The following is a 25,502-nucleotide window of genomic DNA, read 5'->3' as shown; positions in this document are numbered from 1 at the left end:
AGCCTGGGCTAGAAAGAAGATGTTTTGAAAAATAATTAGCAATTTTCATTCACTATTTTTGAAAAACGAATAAAAATCAGTCCTATTCAGATTGTTTTTCACAAAATTTGTTTACTTAAAGGATTGATTCATGTGCGTTAACTATAAAGTTAAAATGCAGATGATGTTTTAAGTACTTTTCGATAGGCAGCAACATTCAAACATTCAAATTGTTTGATTCAAATTTGTTTAGCATTTCCAATCCGCCGGAAACGGTGTTTTCTCGTGCTGCTGATGCCAACCGGCGCCGCTCAGAACACATTTGTTGTATACAGTTGACCCCTCCGAGTTCGAAGGGTCAAACTGCTGGCGATAAGCTTCGAGGTGTGGTGTAACACTTTTCGCTTACAAGATTTGGTTTCGATTGATTCAGTTTTAATTCAATGTTTTTCAAACTGAACCATTCCTGTTCCAGTTCCATTACCTGTTAGAAATTAATCATCCACATTATCCTCGATTTTCCATTCACTATGATAGGCATTTCATCCTACCATGCCGAATAACCGATGGAAACAGCAACTCATTGATTTTTGTGTGCGCCGTTCTTCTTTCGTCTCGTGCTCACTCGTCTATTGTTGCTTCATCTGACCTACTCGTTTGCCTTCGGTGAAAACATGACGCAATCGAAGATCTAAATTTTTTGTCGCACTTGGAATTTTAAAATTCTTGTTGGATTAACAAGAAATTTGAAATGTAAACATCACACTAAAGAATTTTTGCTAAATCTTTGATTGCAGATGAATTTCGTCATTTGATGTGATACGCCTGTGACAGTTTATGTGCCTCCAATCTGTCAAATGAATCACGAAACGATACAAAACAATGACTCGCGAGTCGCGACGCTTCTTATCAATTCTTGGTCCAAAAAATATCCGGGTCAATCAATTTTCCGTTGAACTTGGGAATTATAGGAAATACAGTGGGCATCATTAGTCAATGCGAGCCAAAAATCCATTCTTTCCAATCGTCCTTCAAAACCCGCGACCAAGGTCAGTGATGTCTTCACGCGGTAGAAGGCCTTTTTGGTGATTCTTTTCCTCGCACACAACTAGCGTTACCTAATCTTCATATCGAGTTGCTATCATTCTGGAGTGTTCAATTTTCACTGTTTGTACGAAAATACTGCAATCAATGGTATTCCCCGCTGTACTTACTTCCTTGCTGACTCTATCCACGTGTAGATCCATGAATGGCTTGACCAAATCCATCTCGTAGAGTTAGCTGTGTTCTTAAGCAAGGGATGCTGCGACAATGTATCACTGTATCAAATCTTCCACCGAGTGTGATCGATATAAACAATCAACTATGCTTGACTGTTCTGAACACTTCACAAATTCTTCTGGGAAAAGTTGTTTTACACCCAAGATGTAGAGCGTTTCTTCCTTTCCGTGCAAGAGTGAATGAATGTACTCCACTTGACCGTCGTTCGGTTCGGTTTACGGTTTCACTGAGGCTTTTTGCTGCGTTAACCTTTCTCGACTGAGCACGAACGCGTTCACGACTGATAAACCCGCTACTCTAATACCCGCTTGGAGGTACAACTACTGGACTGGCGATTTACTTGGACAAAGAAAATATTTATATTTTGTTTCCGCACTAACTTAGCCTTTTCTTCACGCCTTGCTATTCGCTACTATGGACAAGATTGATAACATTCCCCGAAACAACACTGTATTATGGGACACTTAGCGTTCACACAACAGGACAACACGAGAAGGACGAGATGGGTTTGAGCTTTGACTCTTCGACACACAGTGCACCCTAACAAGAAGGCCAAACCCCGTTTTTCCACGTTTCACTCACAACCACTCTAGGGAGGAAAACGAAAAGAAAATAATTTTAGATAGTCCTCGGTGCTTCGATACTCAACGTCGGAATTCCTGAGGATATATCGGCTGTGATCGATTGACTACAAATAGAGATACAATAATCTCCGGAGCAATGTGGCTCGGTATCCGTCCAGGGAATAGACTAGGAGTGTAACTACTTTCGGTGCCGGCGTGTCAAAAACAACTGTGAGAAAGTGATTTTTGATGGAAAATTTGTCCAGGAAGGTCACCTTGATGCGGACTGGTAGCGAATGTGCTGCTCTATGGCAATGTGTGTTGGTTCATGTTCTGCTTGTCTACCAGTCTCTCTCGGTTGCCCCCTACTTGAGAAATCCGTTCAAGACGGTATGGGTGTCGGACACATGTGTTTTCTGTGCTGACTGCTGCTATCACGCTATAAATAAATCGCCTTCTCGCGGTTGTACGCTGTGTTAGTTCGCGTAGCTATAGATTGTATTGGACCGATCTGAAGGATGGGAAAGTATCGTAGTCATGTAGCAGTGTAACTAGTAGAGATTAAATTCAAACGTTTAAAAAAAGGTCAAGGAAAGTTCCAAAATAAAAATTGCTAAATTAATTATTTATAATTCTTTCTCTCGAATTTTGAATTTTTCTTCTATTTGACCTTTTTACCTTTAAAATGCACAGTCATAAAATTTAAAAAATCTTGTGCTTAAGCTTAGTTTGATATTATTGCATTGAAGTGTACAATAGGGCAGTTCAACTTTTAAAAATCTTTGAGAATCCAATCTCCCATATGTTCCTTACCATCCTAACCATAAAAACAGAGTTCTGTGAAATTTTCAGCTTTCTAGGTGGTGATTTAAAGGTGGCCCAAAGACAATGTAGGTTTATATGGAAATTACTATGGAGAAATTTTGAGATACATTCCAAACACGCTAGTACTGTAATGTAAGTACAAACTTATTATCCCTTAGTAAAAACTCATTCTTCAAACCATAATAAAGACATTTGCTGAAGAGAGAAAGACAATCCGACGGATAGCAGAAGAGATATTCATGAGTTTGTTTGCTATTATTTAGCTCAATATGGGATTATAGCCCTGCAAACATGTCCAAAAATCCTAAACTCCTCAAAAGGGATTTGTTTCCTCAGCAACATCCTTCATTAAGGTTTGAAGAGTGAGTTGTCAATATAGGATGATAAGTTTCTACTTACATTACAGTACTAGCGTGTTTGGAACATTTCTCGAAATTTCTCCATAGAAATTTCCATATAAACCTACATTGTCTTTGGGCCACCTTTAAATCACCACCTAGAAAGCTGAAAATTTCACAGAATGCTATTTTTATGGTAAGAATAGTAAGGAACATATGGGAGATTGGATTTTTAAACATTTTTAAAACTTGAATCGCCCTAGTGTACAACTGTGTTGGAAAAACCATTTCAATAATCAATAACATGTGTAATTCCTCCAGGAGGAAAAAAACGTTCATTTTATAGCATTTTCTTTGAGATATAAAGAACATCACAAAAAAAAAATATTTGTCATCATTACAATTGAATTTCTGAATTTTTCGCTGTTGTTACTTGCACAGTTCTATTACGTTATGTATTTTTCCATAATTTCTCTAAACTAGACGTTTTTTCCATTGTTTTGAAAGATTTCTTCGATTTGCGTTTGGAAATTATTTAGAATTTTCCAATAGGCCGAAAAAATCGACAATTGTGATATTGAATTTACTCGAAAATTTGTTTTCCAATAGTTAATCGGTAAACAACGTATTTAAGAAATAAAACATGTTTTCAAAGTTATTGTAAAGATTATGTTTTAATTACTGTGACAAATTAGTACCATGGAATTCCAATTTTGGCATGCTCCGATTTTGATATGCTTCATTTTTGGCCCAACACCCCTGTCCAACCTGGACTAAAATATGAACCATAGAAGTTAACCCTGAAATGGACATTCTATGAAATGTTCTTTATGTGGTCATCGTCATGGTTGACCACAAGCACTTATCAGTACAGTCCATACAAAATTGATATCAATCTTCTGGAAAATGAGTGTTTCTGATTCGTAAAAAGTCCAACATATGTTGAACGAGTTCCCAAAGGGGCCATACTGACAAGTATTCCATTATTATTGATCTATAAGTAGCTATCAGACAATATACCTTAGAGTGCTCATTCTGATGAAAAATTGCCATAGGACCATGAGTGTTCTGGAGTTTGTTACAGGAATATATTTTCTAATTGTGTAGGCTCGCCACATAGTTGACCATACCAGAATCTTGCAAACAGTTCGCTGAAAAATTTATCATGGAACAATATTATTCCCCCCAGCTTCACCATTTTTGGTTATGTAGGGATAACAATATCATCAGAACTGTCATGTCAATCAAGAATTTTGCTGGAAAAGAATCAAAGATTCTTCTCTATTGTGTATGCTACAGAAAAAAATCCTCCACGAATTACGTGAAAAAAAAATCTGCTGGACTTTACTTCAAGGAGTTTCTAAAAAACAAGATAGGGAGCCGAACCCAACTCTTGGCACTTTAGTTCACTTCAGCAGTGGGGTTTTTTGAAAGCTATAAAGCGCATATTTGGCCACAATATGCGTCGTAGTGAAGTGCTCCTTATTGCAAAGTTTCAGACGATTCGACCGAGGAAAACCCCCCATGCCAAAATGAATCATAGAAGTGCCCAAGTGGTGCTGCACCCTATTTACTCATAAGTTTCCTAACTCATATTATTAGAAACATGTCCTATAATTCTATAATCAGTTTCTGCAAAAAATCATATCATTTTTCATAATGATAATGATTAAATAATTCTTTCTGTGTTTCCTAAACACAAATATTCTGGATTTGGATAAGAAATTTTTCCAATGTTTGTTTAAGGTATTTTCTTCGGGATTTATGCAAATAAAAAAACCTTCCAAGAAACAGAGCATTTTTATCTACCCCGCATAACTATATTCCGGGCTAATTGAATTAAGGGTAATAAAATTTTGAATAACAATACCTATCAGGGTTGTTAACGTTAATCAACGACTAACGTCGTTTCGTCGATTCGTTAACGTTAACTGTAACGATCAACGAATTTTCCGTTGATTTTTTTGGGCCGTTGATCAACGTTAACGTTAATGCTTGGCGTTGGTTCAACGTCAACGACTCAACGTTTATTTTTACGTTAATGTTGGCCTTTGTGCTTTCAATTTTTAGCAGATCCCAGACCGAGCTGTAGTGGGATATCTAGCGTAGAGAGAGTCAAGAAATAATAAAGCTATTTTAGCTATATAACAAGTTTTTGGTTTATTTTTATGTTGTGTTCTGACATTTTTAACAAAACATGTATTTTATGTCATCTAATTTTTAACAAAATGTAAACGATTTTTAAAAACTACAGTTATTTTTTTATATACACTCAGTGACAAATTTAATAATCAAATGCTGTTCTTCCATACTCCATGCTCTGTATCTCAGCTAATAGGGTAATGACTGTTTATTTTTTTCTCAAACGCTAACAGTTGGCGCCAGCGGCAAAAATTACAGACAACAACCTTTCGAACAAAGAGCTATTGTATGCTCCACAATTTGCAATTGTAATGTTCTTATATTAAAATTGACCGTTGTAGTGCTCTTAAACTTCTATTGTAGTGCTCAACGAAACTTTTCGATGAAACATTTCAGAGCATTACTGACAGACAGATAACTCTGAAATTTTATATATATGATCATCATGGAAATTTCCGTTATTCTCTTTATGTGCATGATTTCATGCTGAATTTTACATAAACGTACTTTCAATAAACCTTAGTTGTAAATTTTGAAGAGTGATATTTAGCGCTCAATATTTCCACTTAAAAATTAATTTCAAAAGTAAACATCAGAATTTAAGATTTGTGTCTACGGAAAGCTGTGAGCTGACTAAATTTGTAGTTATTATCAAATTACGCTGAAAACAAAAAAAAATGTAACAAGAAAATATGTAAATCATTCCATTCCATTCCATGAAAAACCGATCTAGTGGGTCACCAAATTCCGTGAAAATTTGCTATTTTGTTCCTTATCCGAAATAAGGATACACGTGTTTTGGGATTTTTTTTTTTATTAGGGTGACCATTTCCGAGATAGAGTGACCAGAAAAATAGCGACTTTGCAAAAAATGTATTTAAAAAAAGCGTAACTTTTGAACCGCTTGACCGATTTTCAATTTTCTTGGACGAAATGAAAGCTAAAGATTTTGACTTTTCAAGAAAAATATAAAATTTCACAAAACTTGTTTTTTTACATGAAAACAATAAATAAATAAAAAGACCGTTTTTCGTGTTTCGAAGACCTTGGGACAAAATAGCAATAGCCCATTCTCATTTTTCCTTGAAAGTTCAGAAAATTTTACATTTATGGTCAATTTTTCAGCGATGCATGGTTTTTAGTCTTTGATACATATTCTTAACTTAAACTTAAACTTAAACTTAACTTAAAAACATACATCGCTGAAAATTTGTTCCTTATTTCGGATAAGGAACAAAATAGCGAATTTTCACGGAATTCGGTTTTTCATGGAATGGCTGAATATGAACTCACTAAATTCAACAATTAGAAAACGTAGATCAATAATAGACTCAGAATTTCGATACAAATGCAGCTGTTGCAGACGTCCTTTAATGTTATATTTTAAACGCCTGTTCTTTGAGCATTTCAGCAGAAATTTTGAGTTTTTGAATGTTTTGAAAACTTTGATTATTTGATTGGTAGATAAAAAAATGTGTGATTACAAATATTTTTTAATTTGGTTTTGGAAATGACAAACAATATGATAAATCTCATCAGTTGTTAACGCTGTTTCAAGCCAATGGGCGTAAATTATGGGGCTGTGAAGTTCCAAGAAACAATACCACACCCCCCCCCCTAGAAAAAACCTCTATACAAGCACCATATAAGTGTATACCCAGGTAACAATTTGAAGCTGCTCAAACGCTTTTATAGCTAATTCAATTCAGCCTTTGTTTGAACAAAAGCTGTTCATAGCCTGCATTCACTGTTGTTCAGCTGTTAAACATCTAATTCTGGCGATTTTATTCAGCCTTAAGCTTAATTGAAGCTGTATAGAAGGCTGAATAAAGGTCTAGCATGCGCTTATTCAGGCCTCTTTCAATAACCATAATTCTATTATTAGAACAGATGGCGATCTTCGAAAGCTTAACGATCGCTTATTCATCCATTATTCAACAATTAACCAAAAAAAAATTAAAAAGTATTTACAGGTTTATAGTTTTGGGTTTTATCAACGCAACTAACAATTTCAAACACATAGTGTAGAAAAGTGCTGGAATTTAAAGATGAAGATTAGTAAATATGTGGCATTGAGATTTGAACTGGGATTCGCTGATTTATAACCACTTACCTTGACATCTGCTCCACATGAGACTGTGTGAACATCATCAACAGCAAGGGACTAACATATTATTTTGTCTGAATAAGGGCTAGGCTACATTGAGGCTGAAAAAGTGATAACAGCGCTATGCAAAAACACTTGAGTTAGCTGTCAAAGTGTGTTGTGATTTTTGTTTCAAAATAGAATCCTCGGTAATTTTCAATTTCTGCTATTCAATTGTTGTCAACGCAAGTTGGTAATGATTTGGATTTCGTAAAGTTAATTAAAAATGTTACAAAGAAATCTGCGTTATCGAGTGTAGTGTTCTATCTTGTTGTTACACAAGGTCATCGATGCCGGATTCAGAATTTTTTTCGACAAATGATAGGGCCGTGTGCGTTTACAGCATGTCTGCTTCGGGATGTGAAAATTTTGTTGCTCGATGAAACAGTTTTATAATAATTAATTTAGTGTTCGACCCAATGTAGGTATATATTTCGGTATGTATATTTTTATCAACATACAGGTGAACAATTTTTCGACAATGGCTGTTGATTTGATTATTGACCATTGCACGAATTTTTAGATTCTATTGAAATTGTTCATGTGCTAGAGACAATTTGCACACTCACTAACATCAGTAGGCGTATGCCTCGAAAGCTATTTATGACGTTTCAAAATAATTCCAAGCAGAGAAATGAAAACTTCTTTTTAGTTATGTTTATAAGAAAGTAATTAGCATTGGTATAGAAAAGTGTCTACCGTATTGCCAGCTACATCCCACAAACAAACTTCATTTCCCTTGTCCCTTTTCCTGGGTCTTAAAATCGCGAGCGGCAGCCAATAGCCAGCATCTGCAATGGGGATGGGCATTTTTTTTCATTGTGAAGATATTATCTGATGATCCATCATCTAAATCGTCTTCGGAATCAGAGCCGTTTCCGCAGATCAGGCTTGATAATTCTCCTCAACATCATCAGAGTTCGGTGACATACTCTAGAGCAGCGTGCTGCCAGTGCCTCTTTGCGAGGGAGCCAAAAAATGCTAAGCAGCGAGGCAACGAAAAATGAGCGAGGAAGATGCAGCACAAAAAAAAGCCGAGTTAAATTCCATCAAAAAAGGGTGCTCTCACAACTCCCCGAGGACTGTCTGTTCGGGCGGCAGACTCGAGAGTTCGTTTGAAGTGTGAGTGATGGTGAGCATCGCAACGAGAGAGAGAGAGAGAGAGTGTCTGAAAAAATCCTCGCATTTTTCTGCACTCTCACTCGAATCGCTTGAGGATCTGTGTTGAAAACTTTGAGTTTATTTTTTTCTCCTCAGAAAAACGGCAAAATCGCCTCCTCTTTGCATCGCAGAGGAGTTTCTATCAAGCCTGCCGCAGATACAGTACGTAATCGATTAGCGATTCAGCATTCCTCCTAGCGGAAGAACTTTTACTAACTTGATCCTCGCCGCTGTCCAACGGCTCACCCAACTATTTCACGTTGAGGATCGAACTTAACTCGTCATCTAGAGATATACCGGGTATGAATTCTGCACAAGCCATTGTATCTTTCTTTGGGTGGCATTTCTGGCAATGTCCGGATTGCATTCCCGGACCGAGTAAATTTAGTTCGTCAGTTGAATCATTTCCCCAAATCAAAACAAACACCTAAAAAGTTAGTATCGAAGCATGCTGTCAAACTCTAAAGTACGTGGTTGTGTGAAGTGTGCAATTGTTCACTGTGCAAATATTTTCTGCACAGTAGTCTAATAAGGTGCAAAATGCTCAATAAAGCTTTAAATAACCTTTAATCAATATTATTCAGGTTGGCTGAACAAAAGTTAAAATTGTAGATGAAAAATAGTTTGTTCAACTCAATATTCAGCTTTGAGTATTCTGCTGAATAAGAGTGTTTAATAAGCTTTTCTTCAAATTATTGTTCAGCTGTCACGGTGTTCAGCCTTGTACACCACTGATCAGCCAATATTCAGCAAATACTCTTGCTGTTCAGCTTTCATTGTTACTTGGGTACTTCCATGAAAAATCAGTATTGAGTATTGTAGTGACGTCCCATGGTATTAACAGACGACCAACAAATGGACTGAATGTACGAATGTATGATTTTCTATCCCTCTCACGATTTAGGAAGATGAAGGTTAGGGCTCAAGAAATGTTTTTAACAATGTTTATTTGCACAGAAATATTTTATACCATACTATATCAAACATCATTACTCATCGCTTCTGGAGTTATGAGCAATTTAGTAACCTATGGGAATTTACAAAGCGATTTGACCATTTCTCGTGTAACTTTTCAAAGGGACCTATCTCACATTGAGATTTCAAATTAATACCGGGGACAGTCATCAAATGATAAATACTTTCGATCAACTCACTGAAATCGGTGAGATTGTTCTAAAAAAAATCGAAAAAAATGCCAAGTTGTTTTGTCACATTGGCAATTGTAATCGCATAACAGTCACATAGAGCTTATTCAAATGTAGTAGCAATGAAATCAGAATCATTTTCTGACTATTCAACCAATATGCAATATGTACAAAATTTCAGCCTCAAATAACCACTTTTGAGTTCTTGGTAATTTTTTGAAAATTTAGTTTCTTCCCATACTGCCATGAAATGCACACTTGGTATTCCATTTAGGGAAAATTCAAATATGACGTCCATTGTTTTTCGGGATTTCTAGACCCCCTCCCCCTTCTGCCACGTCAGTTTTTCAATACTATGTCACACTTTCATAGAAACCCCCCTCCATCCCCCAAAATAATAGACGTCATATTTGGATGACCCCTTACTCAATGCCTACTTGTGTCGAATGTTACAAATATGCTGTTATGGGCAGTACGTCTCCATGCTGGTTTACATATCCGCTACAGTTCCAAGATAAAAAAACAGTTCATGGCATCACTGGTAAAATGGTTCAATACTAGAACCACTCTCAAAACCAATACCAAAGCTAGCAAGTAGTCTGAAATGTCTCCAATTGAATATGCCTAGTTGATGTAGACTGCTGACTCGAAAACGTTCTAGTCTGCGACATATCGAGGTTACGAGCAGCTCAAAAGACATCAGCTAACAACTCGAATTATGTCGTGGATCGGCTGAGGGCACGGGTACAAACTCGTGCCATTCGTCGTAGAATAATAAAACAGCGAAGGTATACTGTATACATCAATAAAGATAAGCTCGAGAATGGGACGACTAGTAAAACAAGATAGAACAACATTCGCTTTATTATATGTTGTAAATCACAGAAAATTCCAAGCTGAATAAATAACTTGTTCTACATCATACGTAGTAGGTTCAAAATTTATCAAGTATCAAGTATCAGGCAAATTGTCAAGTAATATATTTATAGGGGATGTTAGTTGTCTTTGTATACGGAAACTCAGAGCTTTTTCAACAACATTTGGCTTGTGTATTGGTGGCCATGTAGGAAAGCTTTTTCGATTACACATCGAAAAACTATGCATCAGTGCTAGAACATAATATATTATATCGGAAAAGTATTGGTATTTTGTTCGTATTAGTAGACACATAACCAGAGTGAACGATAACTGTATCCGTACATTTACGCTGGCAAGGTATCTTGCGCAATGGTACACGATTCTGACACACCTCCAAAAAGCAAAGGGAGGCAAACGTCTCTGACGTCATAGGAAAAAGGGAATATAGAATCTGCCCTCTCAGGGGTCACACTGGGTCGAATAGCCATGCGTCGAGACAAGGAGTTTCATTCATCTTTTTCGAATCACTAATGATGTATGATACCCGAGCAGCAGAAAGTGACTAAATAGAGTCAAATAATAATTAATGGATAGACAACAACTTTTACTAGTTTATTCGCTATTCATAATAGCCAAATTTGACATTAACATGGTATTTTAGTTATTATAAATATCAATTCAACAAAACATATTCAAAGTTATTAAGTTATACAGTTTTTCATCTCTACTCGAAAACCAGAGAAATCAAATAACTTTTTGCCTTTTTTTTTCTTGCAGAAAACTATGGTGTACTCCAAAGATTCTTACGAAGCAATTCCATTGTTTCATCAAGAACTTTTTCATATATTCTTCTAGGAAAAAGATTCCACAGAAATACAGGTAGAGACTCATCCAGAAATTCTTCCGAAGATTCTTTGAACCATTTGAATTTGACTATCATTTGAAAAGCACCAAACTTTTTTACCCGATTTTTTTTTTTTTCAAAATAATGTAATCGAAAAATGGCAACTCCTATACACAGTGTTATATGGATGATTTGTAGATAATTGTCTAAATTTTTGAATAAAAATACTGAAAAAAATCTCATTTGTGGCACACATTGCATTTTTGCATTTTTTTTAATTTGAAATCGATTGGAAAACATGGTCATGATAGGTTTACCAACCGTTCATAAATCGCGAGAAGAGCACATTTAAGAAAAAAAAATATCAATGAAGCCCAATAAGCGAATCTACTTTAAATAATCAAGAATTCCGTAAACAAATCGTCTCATTTGTGGCCAAATTAAATTCCCACACTTCATTGATTCAGCTATTCACTTGTACATCAGAGCTGTTCAATATTTATAAAAGTTTAAAAATCCAATATTCCATATCTCCCTTATAATCCCTACCATAAAAAATAGTGTTCTGTGAAATTTTAAGATTTCTGTGTGGTGATTTAAGGGAGTTTGTACTAACATTTAACTTGTTTGGAACATTTTTCATAATTTCCCCATAGTAGCCTACATCGTCTTTGAGCCACTCTAAAATCACCACCTAGAAAGTTGAAAATTTCACAGAACACTATTTTTATGTTAAGAATAGTAAGGAAGATTTGATTTTCAAACATTTTAAACATTTTTAATCACCCTAATGTACATATGTCAATTATGACTTCGATAATTGCCACTATCTGAAAACATTCACATCATTACCCTTCAAGTCATGCTCACAAATGCACTTACTTCTAATTTGCGAGGAATGTTATAGGTAGGGCCCAGATAGCCGTAGCGGTAAACGCGCAGCTATTCAGCAAGACCAAGCTGAGTGTCGTGGGTTCGAATCCCACCGGTCGAGGATCTTTTCGGGTTGGAAATTTTCTCGACTTCCCAGGGCATAAAGTATCATCGTACCTGCCACACGATATACGCATGCAAAAATGGTCATTGGCATAGTAAGATCTCAGTTAATAACTGTGGAAGTGCTCATTAGAACACTAAACTGAGATGCAGGCTCTGTCCCAGTGGGGACGTTACGCCAGAAAGAAGAAGAAGAAGTTATAGGTGATAAGATAACCGGCTCTAACGCAGGAGATTACGTATCAAATCAAAATTTGCCGATGCGCACATCGTTATGATTTTTATAAATGTTTCGTTTTTTAGTCGATAAAGGAGCAACGATTTTTTTTTTCAGATATGTTGATGAAGCAGAACAAAATGCTGAGTAAACGTTGCAAAATATTGTATACTCAATTAAATTTAAATCAAAATTTTCATCAAAAATATACATTCCAACCTCTTTTTACGATGATTATTTATACGACCACTTCTTACGACCAAAAATCAGATTATCGATCATTTTCATAACCCGGTCAACCAGTCAGTGATTTTCGATAGCGATCGATATAGATTCGTTTTGAACCGTTAGCGATCGCCATCGTTGGTCAAAGATCTATAAAGAATTATGAAGACTGGTTGGTCGGGAAATGATAAATATCTTAAAAAGTTTTCAAAATAGAGGGTAATGATGTTTAGCCATTTTTTTCAGTAGATAGGTGTAGGTGGTCATTGAGATGCGAAATTCCACCAGGCGGCGATAGTGAGCATCGAAATTTTGTTTTTTTCTGATATCTCAGGATCCTGACTACTTAGAACGGTGGTGCATTCAACAAAGTTTTTCTATCATGTTTGAGCCATTAAATTCGAGATTTCGACACCAGGCGGCGTTAGTGAGCATAAAACTTTTGTTTTAAAAGTATCTCAGTATGTTGACCATTTAGAAAGATGGCGTCTTCGGCTAAATTGTTCAGTAGCTCAAGGACTATCATTATTTCCACCAAAATATCAATAGGATATATCAGGATCCTGACTATGTGAAAATGGGGCGTCTATGGTAGAGTTGTTTAGTTGATTACAAGCAATCATTATTTTAGCAAGTAGATTTCAACAAAAAAAAAAGTTTCATGCTCACTGGTGCCACCTGGTGGAAAAAAATTTAATCATTCGGCTCGACTTACTGAATATATTTGCCGAAGACTGAGATATCCGCAAACAAAATGTTTATGCACACTAGTACCGCCTTCTGGCAGAATATTAAATCAACTAGCTCGAACAATGATAGGCCTTTGACTTAGTTAACAGACGGAGACGTTGTCTTTCCTTGATCACTTGGAATCCTGAAATATTAACAAAACAAAAGCTACATGCACACAAGCGCCATCTGATGGCAACATCTTGAATCCCATGGCTCAAATAATGATATTCCTTGAGCTACTGAATAATTTTGCTTAAGACGCCATCTTTCAAAATGGTCAGGCTCCTAATATCCTCGAAAAAAAAATCATGCTTACTAGTGCTGTCTTTCAGCAAAATCTCGAATCTCTTGGCTCGAATAATGATAGGCATTAAGCTACTGAACTACTTTGCCGAAGACGTCATTTTTCTAATTGGTCAGATTCCTGAAACATCGGCAACACAAAAGTATCAGGGTCCATGATAACCATTGACTTTCTGAACAAATTTACTGAAGGAACTATCATTCTAAGTTGGCAAGATCTTTAGATATTCGCAAAACAAAAGTTTCATGCTTGCTAGCGTCGCCTGTTGAGAATAATTATAGCTCTTGACTCACTGAGCAACTTTGCGCAAGACGCCATCTTTCTAAGTGGTTAGGATCCTTGGATATCCGCAAAACAAAAGTTTCATGTACACAAGCGCCCCTTGGTGGTGGAATTCCGTATTTAAATAACCACCGCATGTCAGCCCTTGAGCCCTTGAACAACTCTTCCCTGGACACCAACCTTCCCAATCATCTGGTTCGAAAATAGCGCCCCTGCTGGCCAAGCTCTTAACTAAAAGGATGATCCTCAACACCTAAAGGTAGATCATAATGAGTACTGAACCTTCGGTGAAGACAGAACTGTGCTGGCTCTTAACGCATACAAGATATTTAATAACACCCCCAAACTGACGAAATCCCCTAAACCAGCCCTGGATCTCCTATAAGCCACATGGTTGGGTGTACGAGCCCTTTTAAAGTAACGCCTTTCGATGGTATAAGTCCAGAAATGCAATGGAAATCTGAGATATTGGGGGAGGGAGGGATGGTTTTATTGGTTGTGATTGTCAGAAGAAGTATTCCATTAAAATTTGTTCAAAAGATGGTTTGTTCAAATACACTACCCATCATAAGTATGGAATCGCGTATTGCAACACTCATACTGAATATTGCAGCATCTTGAAAAGTTTAGCATCACCTTAAATTAATATTATCTAGTGATTCTGAAGTGCTAGATCAATGTTTTTTGAGGACGTCTTTAAAAATACGTTATGCGATTTTTTATTTTTATTATTCAATTTAAATTAGTGTTCCAATGGTTACATCTCCAAAAGAGCGTAATTCCAAATTATGTTGATCTTCTCTTTCAAAATTCCGCCAGAAGTTACAAATAACTATATGATTATGTACGATTTATACGATTTTTTCCCAGACATGCTGCTTAGCTATAGAAAACAACTGGTGAGCACAGATTTGATGGAGTGTTTTCCTGATAATAACGGCCGGCCAGGGGAGCACCGTGGGGTGTCTTACAGGATACCTGACAGAATTTAGCTTATTAGTGACATTTTATCAGTGTTGCCAACATAAAAAAAATTAGCTTTCCCTAACGCAATGTATAAAACAAAATGCATACTTAAATTTAGCTCAAGATTGAAATTATATTTAATAATATAATGTCAAATCAACAATATTTATATTTATATTTTCAACAACCTAAAAATATTATTAATATTACCGTCATACTTTTTTTACCAACAATATACCTTGTTCTCCTTGCAGGGATTTTTTTTTCAATTACTTTCTAGAAATGCCTCCAAAATATCCTACAGAATTTTATGCAGGGTTTCAATTGATTATGTTTTCAATAATTGTCTCCGCAATTAATCTAGAAAAACCGTCATGTTTTTTCCAAAATTTTGTTGGAGAATTTATGAAATAATATTTGGAATAATCCCTGGTAAAAAATATGGTGGAATCTCTAGAGCAATCCTTAAAAAATCAAATTGAATTGTTGAATGTATGTTGACCTAATTTAATGGTAAAATTCCTTAAAATCACCGTTGAAAAATTGATAAATGTTTACTTAAGACAAATATCTGAATTAGTTTGTGATAAAAAAAAATCCGGAAAAAATCTTGCAAAATGCATCCAGTATTACGAGCAGTAATACTTGTAATTTCCGGGAAAAAAAATTCAGAGAAGTGTGTCTTGACGGATTTTATAGAAAATTCTTATGTAAAAATTTATCTCCGCGGCTACAAAGCAATGAAGGTGTCTGGGCTTGATTCCCGGACGGTCTAGAATATTTTCTTAATGGAAATTTCCTTGACTACCTTGAGCATAAAAGTATCATCGTACCTGCCACACAATATACGAATGCAAAAATGGCAACTTTGGCAAAGAAAGCTCTCAGTTGATAACTGTGGAAGTGTTCATTGAACACTAAGCTGAGAAGCAGGCTCTGTCCCAGTGAGGACGTAATGCCAAGAAGAAGAAGAAGAAGAAGGGTGTGGCTGCCAAGGATATCTGTTGTTTATAATTTATAATTTGGAAAATTTTCATAAATTTGCATTTCGATTTCATCCATTTTCAGGGTCCGCGGAATGTTCATTGAACATCGAAGGAGGTAGATGAAAAAACCGAATTTAGTACTATACCATTTAATTCCACTAGAGTTTGTATCCTTTGACAGATACGCGTATTTCGACCTCAACTGTAAGGCCGTCTTCAGTGTCGTGTACCCGAGTCTAGTACACGACACTGAAGACGGCCTTACAGTTGAGGTCGAAATACGCGTATCTGTCAAAGGATACAAACTCTAGTGGAATTAAATGGTATAGTACTAAATTCGGTTTTTTCATCTACTTATAGGTATTCTACTAAACAGCTCGAAGATTTATTATCGAAGGAGGGCTATTGGTAAAATCAGTGCGTATACCACATTTACACAATACCAAATCCTTCGATTTGGATAGCAAATTTAGCATAGAAAACTTTTTTATCTCTGATTCTCGAGGTAGCTGTCGCACCTTGATATTGAAACTTCAGTTCATCCATTTGTGTTAATTCACACTCCAAGAGTTCATGCCCAGATTGCATCATTCTTGTGAAAATTTAAGGAAGCTCTGTTTTCAAACGCCCATCAGTTCGAAATTCGCCTAGCATGGTTTACTTACACATGTTACTGGTACGGAAAGACTAAACCGCAAGTATGCGTACAGAATCAAACTAAAGGTCAACAGCACACTGGTTTATTTTTGAAAAATAATAAAACAATCTAGCTATCAGCCTCTGGTGGTGGCTCGTGTATTTGATTCGACACAAATGATAATGCAATTCCGTTTTATGGCGTGTGCTTTCCCAAAATTTAGCAACAATAACATATTTACGTGTTACGTGGGGTGATTTACCTCCTTTTCGTTCACTGATAGCTATCAATGCACTCGAAGGTATTTGAATCTGATCGGTTCTGTCGCTGTACACACGATATACATTTAAACATCAAACATCTATCAGTTTAGAGTTGAATTGAACAGCACCAGGAGGTTGATAAAACGTATAATTTATTGGATCCGGGTTACTATCATTTAGCCTGCCAGAATTATTGTTTTATTTTTGTTTATGAATGAGGGGCTCTTATCACCACTCAAAGTGTGATGCTGACGTAAAGCTTTTATTTGGAGTGTGTGTACCTACATGTTGAAAGGCACGACTCTGAAGCTTAGTAGAATCAAAGAGAATGATCGTAATGATAGACAAATGATTTGTTTAATTGCTTCGAAAACTTGACTTGCTATAAGCGCGGAATCATGAATAAAAGTGCTGGATTACGTTGGATCGGTTTGGTGTCTTTGCCCCACTTATTCGTCATCTTATGCTGAATAAGTGCGGTGAAAACACTAAATCTGTCCGACGTAATTCCGCACTTTTATCTGCAATCTCGCTCTTCTAACCGCACTTATAATGTGCGCAATACGTACTCATACAGTACGGGACAGAATAAAGTACGCAGTATTATTTTTTGTAACACAAAATGATCAAGTTTGGAGGTCTGGATCTCCCTGGCCACGATCACAGGGTTTGACGGTGCCAAAGTAGAAGGTGCACCATAATAATACCCGTCTGTGAAACATATCACCTTCCCAATACTTTGGCACACCTCTAACGGTTCATGATTTATCATGAAACGGCTGCATTCAGGCGGAGGATCTGTTAATATGTTTCGGCATATTATCAAGTCTTCTTCGAACGGAGGGACCGCCAGGGCTTATTAGTTACTTACAAACCAGTGCTGGCTGTTGATGGTTTGGTTCGTTCATCACGAGCTGTAGCATCCTTTGTACTAATCAGTAATGGTTGTTAAGTTTCGAAGCTAACGTGTGATCAATCGTTTTATAATGCAACATAAGAATGGGTGTTTGGTGGAACTGCGCGTAACACTCGTTGTTATTAAATTTAGTGATTGTGAGGGAGCTAATAGTGATTTTATAATAAAATCTATGGTGATGAAAATTTGAAAATGAAATCAGAAGTGATTCTGATAATTTTGTTAAAAATATATTAATGATGATGTATAATGATGTGAACTCTACTAATTCAATAAAGGCCATAATACATTTTGCAATCATTTCTCTGAACATAAACATTATTGCCTAGTTCTTCAAACATACATGATAAATGTGTTAATAATGATAGCGTGTGCAGAAGAATGGATCTAAGTGATTTTGTTTTACTGTAACTTTCTTGATAGTGCTAAATTGTAGTTTGAATAGTAATGACTCTACAGTAACAAAAATAATGGAACATTTAAATTGAGTATCTTTTAATTACTTAGTGATGCTAACAGATGGCAAACGGTAATAACAATGAATTTATATGAAAATGGTGTGATGTGAAAAGTGCTATAATGCAAAGTATATCTGAAGTGTATTACGAAAGTTGATGAGTGATAATCGGTGATATTCGTGATAGTGTCGAAAATAAAAGTGACGATAGTGAGTGATGAAATGAAATGGGGAATGAGGACCTTTTAATAAAACTATTTCGTTCTTCACTTTAACCACTCTAGTAGCATTTCAGGCCTTATCATAGTTTGATAGTAGTCTGAACTACTAGACTGCAAAACTACGGCGTACACAGTGACCATTTGAGCAACATTGCTTAGGAACGTCTGTGTGATGAACGCAATAGAGGCTTATAAAAGCAAATGCTGGGAAGAAGCTTAGGGCGGATTAAGAGTGCCAGTACTACCCCTATCGCTACCAACAAAAAAAAAAAAAAAAAAGTTTGGAGGTCTGGATCTCGGCTGTTAAGGGTTCAATTGACCTGATATTTTCATCACAGCTCAGAATAAACATGAATTTCACTCAACTGGAAAATCACAATATTTTGGACTTCAAACAATTGTTTATAATACCAAAATCTAATCGAAAAGCGACTAGTATTAATAAACTTATCAGATGAATTTGTTTAAGCCTCGCATGAATTGACTATTAGGGAGATTCAAAATTTAAAATTGTTTGCAATTCAAATCTTCCATATTTTCCTTACCATAAAAATAGTGTTCTGTGAAAGTTTCAGCTGTTTTGGTGGCGATGTAAAGATGGCCCAAAGACAATGTAGGTTTATACTATAGAGAAATTTTTAAAAATGTTCCAAACACGTTAGTACTGTAATGTAAGAACAAATCTATTATCCCATAGTAAAAATTAATTCTTCAAAGCAATTTTCTTTGGGATTTTTTTTTTTTTATTTTTGAAGATGTTTGTAGGGCTATCGTCCCATAAGAAGCTAAATAATATCAAGCAAACTTATGAATATCTTTTCTATCCGCCGGGTGGGATTGCTCTCTTCAGAAAATTTCTTCATTATAGTTTGAAGAATTATTTTTAACTATGGGACGATCAGTTTGTACTAAAAATTCAAGTACTAACGTGTTTGGAACATTCTTTGAAGTAATTTTAGGTGTAATAGTTGAATGTTTGGTGGATTTTTTTGTAAATGACTGGAGAAAAATAAAAAAAAAATCTGAAGGATTTCTTTTTATAAATGATGGTGCATTTTTGAAAATTAAAAAAAAAACTTCAATACAATAGTTGTTGTAGATTGGAATTAAAGTGTTGTCTAACAAAGAACACCTAAAATAAATGTAATGTTTGAAGTGATACTAATAAAGGAATTTAAAAAATAAAACAATATGAATATAAAAAGCGAAGAAGTTTTCGGATGTGATTATAACGTTTTTAGAGACGTGATTTTCTTATGTCACAAAAAAAGTCAAGAGGAGGAGTCCTCATTGCAGTTTCTTCAACATTTAATTCTGAAATTATTTGTTCTTCGAAATTTAAAGAGTTTGAGCATGCTTGGGTGAAGGTGAATATAGAAAACGACAAACATTTTTTTTCATCAGTGTACTTTCCACCTGATCATGCCAACAAACATGCTTACGACTCTTTTTTTTAAATGCTGAAGATATCATATCTGGCCTTCCCCCTGAGATGAAAATATGCTGACTTCATCCCTGATTTTGAAAATGAGGGCATTATGCTTCCAGTGGTCGGGGAAAATTAAACGTTATAATTAGTTTTCGACAAAATTGTAATTTTGGACATGAACCAAATTAATCATGTAAAAAATAAATGGAAGTATTACACCCTTATTTATCCACAACAACTGCAGTACTGCAGACCCACAGTGTGCGAATATGAGAATATCTATGAATACGATAATGCAAATTATGAAAACATAAAAATAGAATAAATTTAATTGACTGACAATCACTGATCAGAGAAGAAAACAATGTTGAAAAAGCTGTTGATATCTTTTACAGTTCAATAATGGAAATTATCTGTGGTACCTCTCAAAAGGAAAAAAAACTTGTTGGTAATTCAAAAAATCCCATCTGGTTTAATAGAAATATCAGGAATTCAAAGAATCGAAAATTTTTGAAACTGAATTTGGGGGGCGAAAAAGACAGAAAGGGGGCGAATGTGCTAGTATGTGTGAAATTGCAAATACCGATTCATAATATTTGCAGAAGACACTCATTTTAATACATGAGTGTACTCTTATGCGTTTGAAGAATTATAAATGCACATTTCTATATGTTTATACCTGTTCCAAGCATACTATTTCAATATCATATAAGGCAAAACTTGACGATTTTCAAAAACAAAATGTTTGTGCCTTTCGTGAATTTCAAAGCAACTGAAGGCAACTGAATAATTTGTTGTCACTTACATGTTACATGTTCGATGTTAAAACTATATGCGAGACAAAAACAAATATATTAAAATCTTTAAAAAAAGTTTCGATTAATATCTTGGAGGGAAATTTTAGGACTAGGTAGTAGGTTTTCACTATAATTCTATCGCCAGTACACATTTCAAAATTTACAGAAAAGGAAAGAAAAATCTGAGTTCTCCTCTATTTTTTAAAAATATATCACCTTTTTACGTTATGTTGCATTGAAATAGAAACGGTAAAGTATTGTGAATTTTCATATATATCTTTTAAGTTTTGAAAAAGGGTAAAAAGCGTCTTCAGAATCGACAAACATTAGTCTAAAATTTCTAAATTTGATTTGATTTTTTTTTTAGAAATAACTTATTTTTTAAAATAAAACATTTACGAATCTTTAGATTTTAAAAGCAGGAAATCGACCAAAAGTATATCGATGGGCGCTGTTGAGTGATAACTGATTCAGAGACCAGTAATGAGCACAAGATAATTGAGTATTTAGAGTTATAAATTACTGACCAGCTGTCAATTTTAATGATTATCCTTATCGTAATTTAAAAAGATATTGAATATTGAAATGTTTTCTTAATGATAGAAAAAATGGGGACGATAAAATCGCTGATATTAAAATAATGATAAATATGATAGTTATTCTATGCAAGTAAACACATTTAGAGAACTGAAGACAGTTGATTGACAATTTCCTTCCAATCTTCAAACAAAATCTACAATCTTGTCTACTCCAATAAACCAATCTCAACTTACCTCTTCTCTGATGTCACTCATCGTAAAGGTTTATGATGACAGGTAAAGCAATTCAGCAAACGTCTGCCGACAGATTTTACTATCCTGCTTAAGTCAGCACTATTACACTGCGTCACGTATGTAGGGTAAGTGTTCCCTTAGTTGTGGGTGTTCCTATAGTTGCGGTAGTGCCGTTTACACTGATTTTACTATATTAGCCACAGAACTGACACTGCCAATCGACGTATTGGCTTGTTGATACACGGAATAGTCGAAAAGAGCGTTCAAATTGCTTCAAAACTGATGGAATATCACTGAATTTGCAAAACCTTTTCTTACCTGTACCAATAGTTGCGGTAAAGTGTTCCTATAGTGGAGGATCCCATAAGAAAACAACGGATACCGCAACTATAGGAACACAAATTAAAAATATACCGCAACTAAAGGAACAGTGTACCAATAATGGAGGTATTATTTTTTACTGACATGCCGTGGATTACTGCGATGAAATCATTTTTCTCATTAAATCAATGGTCGTTTCTTCCCGTTACAACATTAACATGTACATTAATTGCGCTTCTTGAATTTAGGCGGTTAAAAGAAGTTCAGTCGTGCTTATTACGTCCACTATTGGTACATCTACCCTAAACACCAATCGACAGACACTCTTAGACGATTGGAATAGGAAAGGGATATACCAATTAATCGATTTCCCTGCACGCCTGCGCCAATTTAGAGTGGACAAATGTGATTTCTATACTTATGCAGAATGTTGAACTACGTTTATTTTCGAATCTCACTGTGATCTTCGAAACTCTGGTTTACTGCGATTATGTAAAGCTATAAAATTTGCAACTTTTAATATGTCATCGATATGCTACCCTTATGTTTCACTGAGCTGCGATGAAAAATTACTCGACGCACAGTTTCCTCTCTGCGATTGAGTCCATAAAAGCTCTTGTTGAACCTCAAATCGTTGAACTATTCCTTTTGGACCAAGCAGGATCACGTAATCATACGCAGATATATTTTCATCAACGGTTTCTCGAGTGTCTTCAACTCACACGACGTTTCCACAAACTTCAAAGCAGCATTCACCGCAACGACCGGAAACGCGAAATTCAAGATCAAGAACGTCACGCGTGTAATCGATGATCATAGGCCGTACGAACGCAATTCGAACGACACCAGTTGAAACGGTTAAAGTTCAAACGAAACAAACCTATTCAGACGGGACACAAATTGCAACTAGCTGCAACGAGTTAGCTGTGAGCTTTCGTGAAAAAGTTACTCTACGGAGCATTGATCGAGACTAAGTTTTCACGATCACGACCGAATCGAATTGACGGAGACGGCTGCACTGATGTCTCGACTGTTTCGAACAGATGCACATATCGTTTGAGGTTTATAGAGAAAAAGATTTTTTTGAACAATGTGGCATCCGTGTGTATGACAAAGCTTAATTAGTTAGTGACAGCCACTAATCAGATATCACGTTTGTACGACAATTAGACATGGATCGTCAGTAGTAATTAATTTTTAACCAGGGCTGGCTCATGTTATAAGTTTGGTATATATCGTAAATGCCAAGATACTAATACCCTAATAACAAATAAAATCTCAAAATAACATTGTTATGGTATTATTGTCTTTTCTATAGTAGGCCATTAAATGCTAATGAATTACAATGCGGAACACGATTTTGTCTCATGCACCAAAATACCGCTATTTACTTAATTAAGGGTTGCTGAATCCATTGACGTTTTCAAAAATAGCATAGCACGTACAGTTTTTGAGATATTGGCTGTTAAAAAATGCAAAAATTGACTATTTCAGCCAACTTGCATGCAAGCTTGCCAGCTTCTATAGCAATTTATTTGCTTTATTTGCCAGAATTCAAACTTTATTTGTATGACTGTACTTGTCTTAAAAGTTTATAATATTTACGATGTGTAAAAGGAATTTTTTGATGGTCTAGAAAAGTATTGTATTTCACCATATAAGAGAAATGAAGATTTTATTTATGAAGACTGCAAGCATGTTGAACAAATCGGTTTAATCTTAATTCAATCGCGCAATTTCAATCAAATTATATCTAAAATGAAAGTTAACGTCCTATTTTGCATGTTTGGTGGATTAGATCACAAAATTTTTTGATAAATTGTACTTTAATTTTTATGTAAACTTAAATAAAACCAGTGTTTTGTACAACTTTGGCGACCTGTTGCTAAATATTTAAAATGCTGGAACATTTCAGAAAACGGCATCGGATTCAGCAACCCTAAATCTACTAGAGACACATAATTTGATCCTAGAGACACGTAAAAATGTCATTTTTGTTACGCCGTGTTATCTTTGCACCAAAAACAAAAAACTAGCCTTTGGACCGACAGAGACACTACAGGAATACCGATTTCTTCTGCAAATGATAAGTTACGCCTTGATCAGGGATGGCTCATGTCGCATAAAGACGTTTAACATAAAATACGTTTTGCATGAAGCAGTTCCATACAAGAACAGGTAGCATTTTAAGGAAGGTATATAAATCTTTTTTTTTAATTCCTTCATTAGAATCAAACATTACACTCATTTCTTATATCTAAGTGTTCTGTGTTAGAAAACACTATCATCCTAATTTGGTCAAACAAAATTAAGCTTTTATTACAATTTGTTAAGCACAGGAACGTTAACGAGAGAATACGGACCAGAACAATCGGCAAAGCCCACAAGGACGAAAAAGGACTAGCGATTGGAAACTCGGTACGTGGAACTGCAAATCTCTCAACTTCATCGGAAACACACGCATACTCTCCGATGTACTGAAGATCCGCGGTTTCGACATCGTAGCACTGCAGGAGGTGTGCTGGACAGGTTCGATATTGCGGACGTTTAGAAGTAATCATACCATCTACCAGAGCTGCAGCAACACACGTGAGCTGGGAACAGCTTTTATAGCGAAGGCGGGTGATCGGGTGGTGGCCGATCAACGAAAGAATGTGCAAGTTGAGGCTCAAAGAGCGGTTCTTCAACTTCAGCATCATAAACGTGCATAGCCCTCACTCCGGAAGCACTGATGATGACAAGGACGCATTTTACGCGCAGCTCGAACGCGAGTACGACCGCTGCCCAAGCCACGACGTCAAGATCATCATAGGAGATTTGAACGCTCAGGTTGACCAAGAGGAGAAGTTCAGACCGACCATTGGAAAGTTCAGCGCCCACCGGCTGACGAACGAGAACGGCATACGACTGATAGATTTTGCCGCCTCCAAGAACATGGCCATTCGTAGCACCTACTTTCAGCACAGCCTCCCGTATCGGTACACCTGGAGATCACCACAGCAGACGGAATCACAAATCGCTTTGATCGATGGACGGCACTTCTCCGATATGACCGACGTCAGAACCTATCGTGGCGCAAACATTGACTCTGATCACTATCTAGTGATGGTGAAACTGCGCCCAAAACTATCCGTCATCAGCAATGTACGATATCGACGCCCACCTCGGTATAACCTAGCGCGACTGGCCCAACCAAACGTCACCGCCGCATACGCGCTGCATCTCGAGGTAGCGTTGCCGGAGGAGGGCGATCTTGACGAAGCCCCTCTTGAGGACTGCTGGACCAACATAAAAGCAGCCATCAACAACGCAGCCGAGGCATCCGTGACGGACGTGAGGTGGGTGAAAGGTGGAAGTAGCATTACGATGAACACCTGATGGCACGGAACACAGGCGCAGACGGTCACGACAGCGGAGGAAGTGACTAGGCGGCATCCACAAATTACGTAACGCTCTAGGGGGAGGGGGGAAGAAGGCTCGAGCGTTACGACTCATACAAAAATTTGAAAATTTTCATACAAAAAGCGTTACGGGGGGGGGGGGGAGGCGGTCAAAAATTTCCAATTTTAGCGTTACGTAATAAATGGACGCCGCCCTACGTCAGCATAGCGGATGAAGAAAACCAACCTGTTCCCACTTTGAGGGAAGTTAAGGATGCCATCAACCAGCTCAAGAACAACAAGGCAGTTGGTAAGGAT

The 25,502-nt window shown here is 36.3% G+C and overlaps 1 protein-coding gene across 4 annotated transcripts in view; it reads right to left on the bottom strand.

Annotated features, from left to right (window-relative positions):
- LOC5571932 (hexokinase type 2) overlaps nucleotides 1–21,647 on the bottom strand; it is a 97,258-nt gene extending 75,611 nt beyond the window's left edge. The window contains exon 1 of one of the 4 annotated variants that reach the window (XM_021851194.1): nucleotides 21,484–21,647. In XM_021851194.1, coding sequence (XP_021706886.1) covers nucleotides 21,484–21,504 — 21 coding nt within the window. In that variant the 5' untranslated portion in view covers nucleotides 21,505–21,647. Of the gene's footprint in view, nucleotides 1–1,193; nucleotides 2,090–21,483 lie in introns of those variants that run through there. The other 3 variants (XM_021851192.1, XM_021851191.1, XM_011494856.2) reach the window with 3 other exon arrangements.
- Between the last annotated feature and the right edge of the window lie 3,855 nt (nucleotides 21,648–25,502).

This window comes from Aedes aegypti, chromosome 3, assembly GCF_002204515.2.
Source record: "Aedes aegypti strain LVP_AGWG chromosome 3, AaegL5.0 Primary Assembly, whole genome shotgun sequence".
In the NCBI taxonomy this organism is placed as follows: Eukaryota; Metazoa; Arthropoda; class Insecta; order Diptera; family Culicidae; genus Aedes; species Aedes aegypti.
This window is presented reverse-complemented; position numbering and strand designations above follow the sequence as displayed.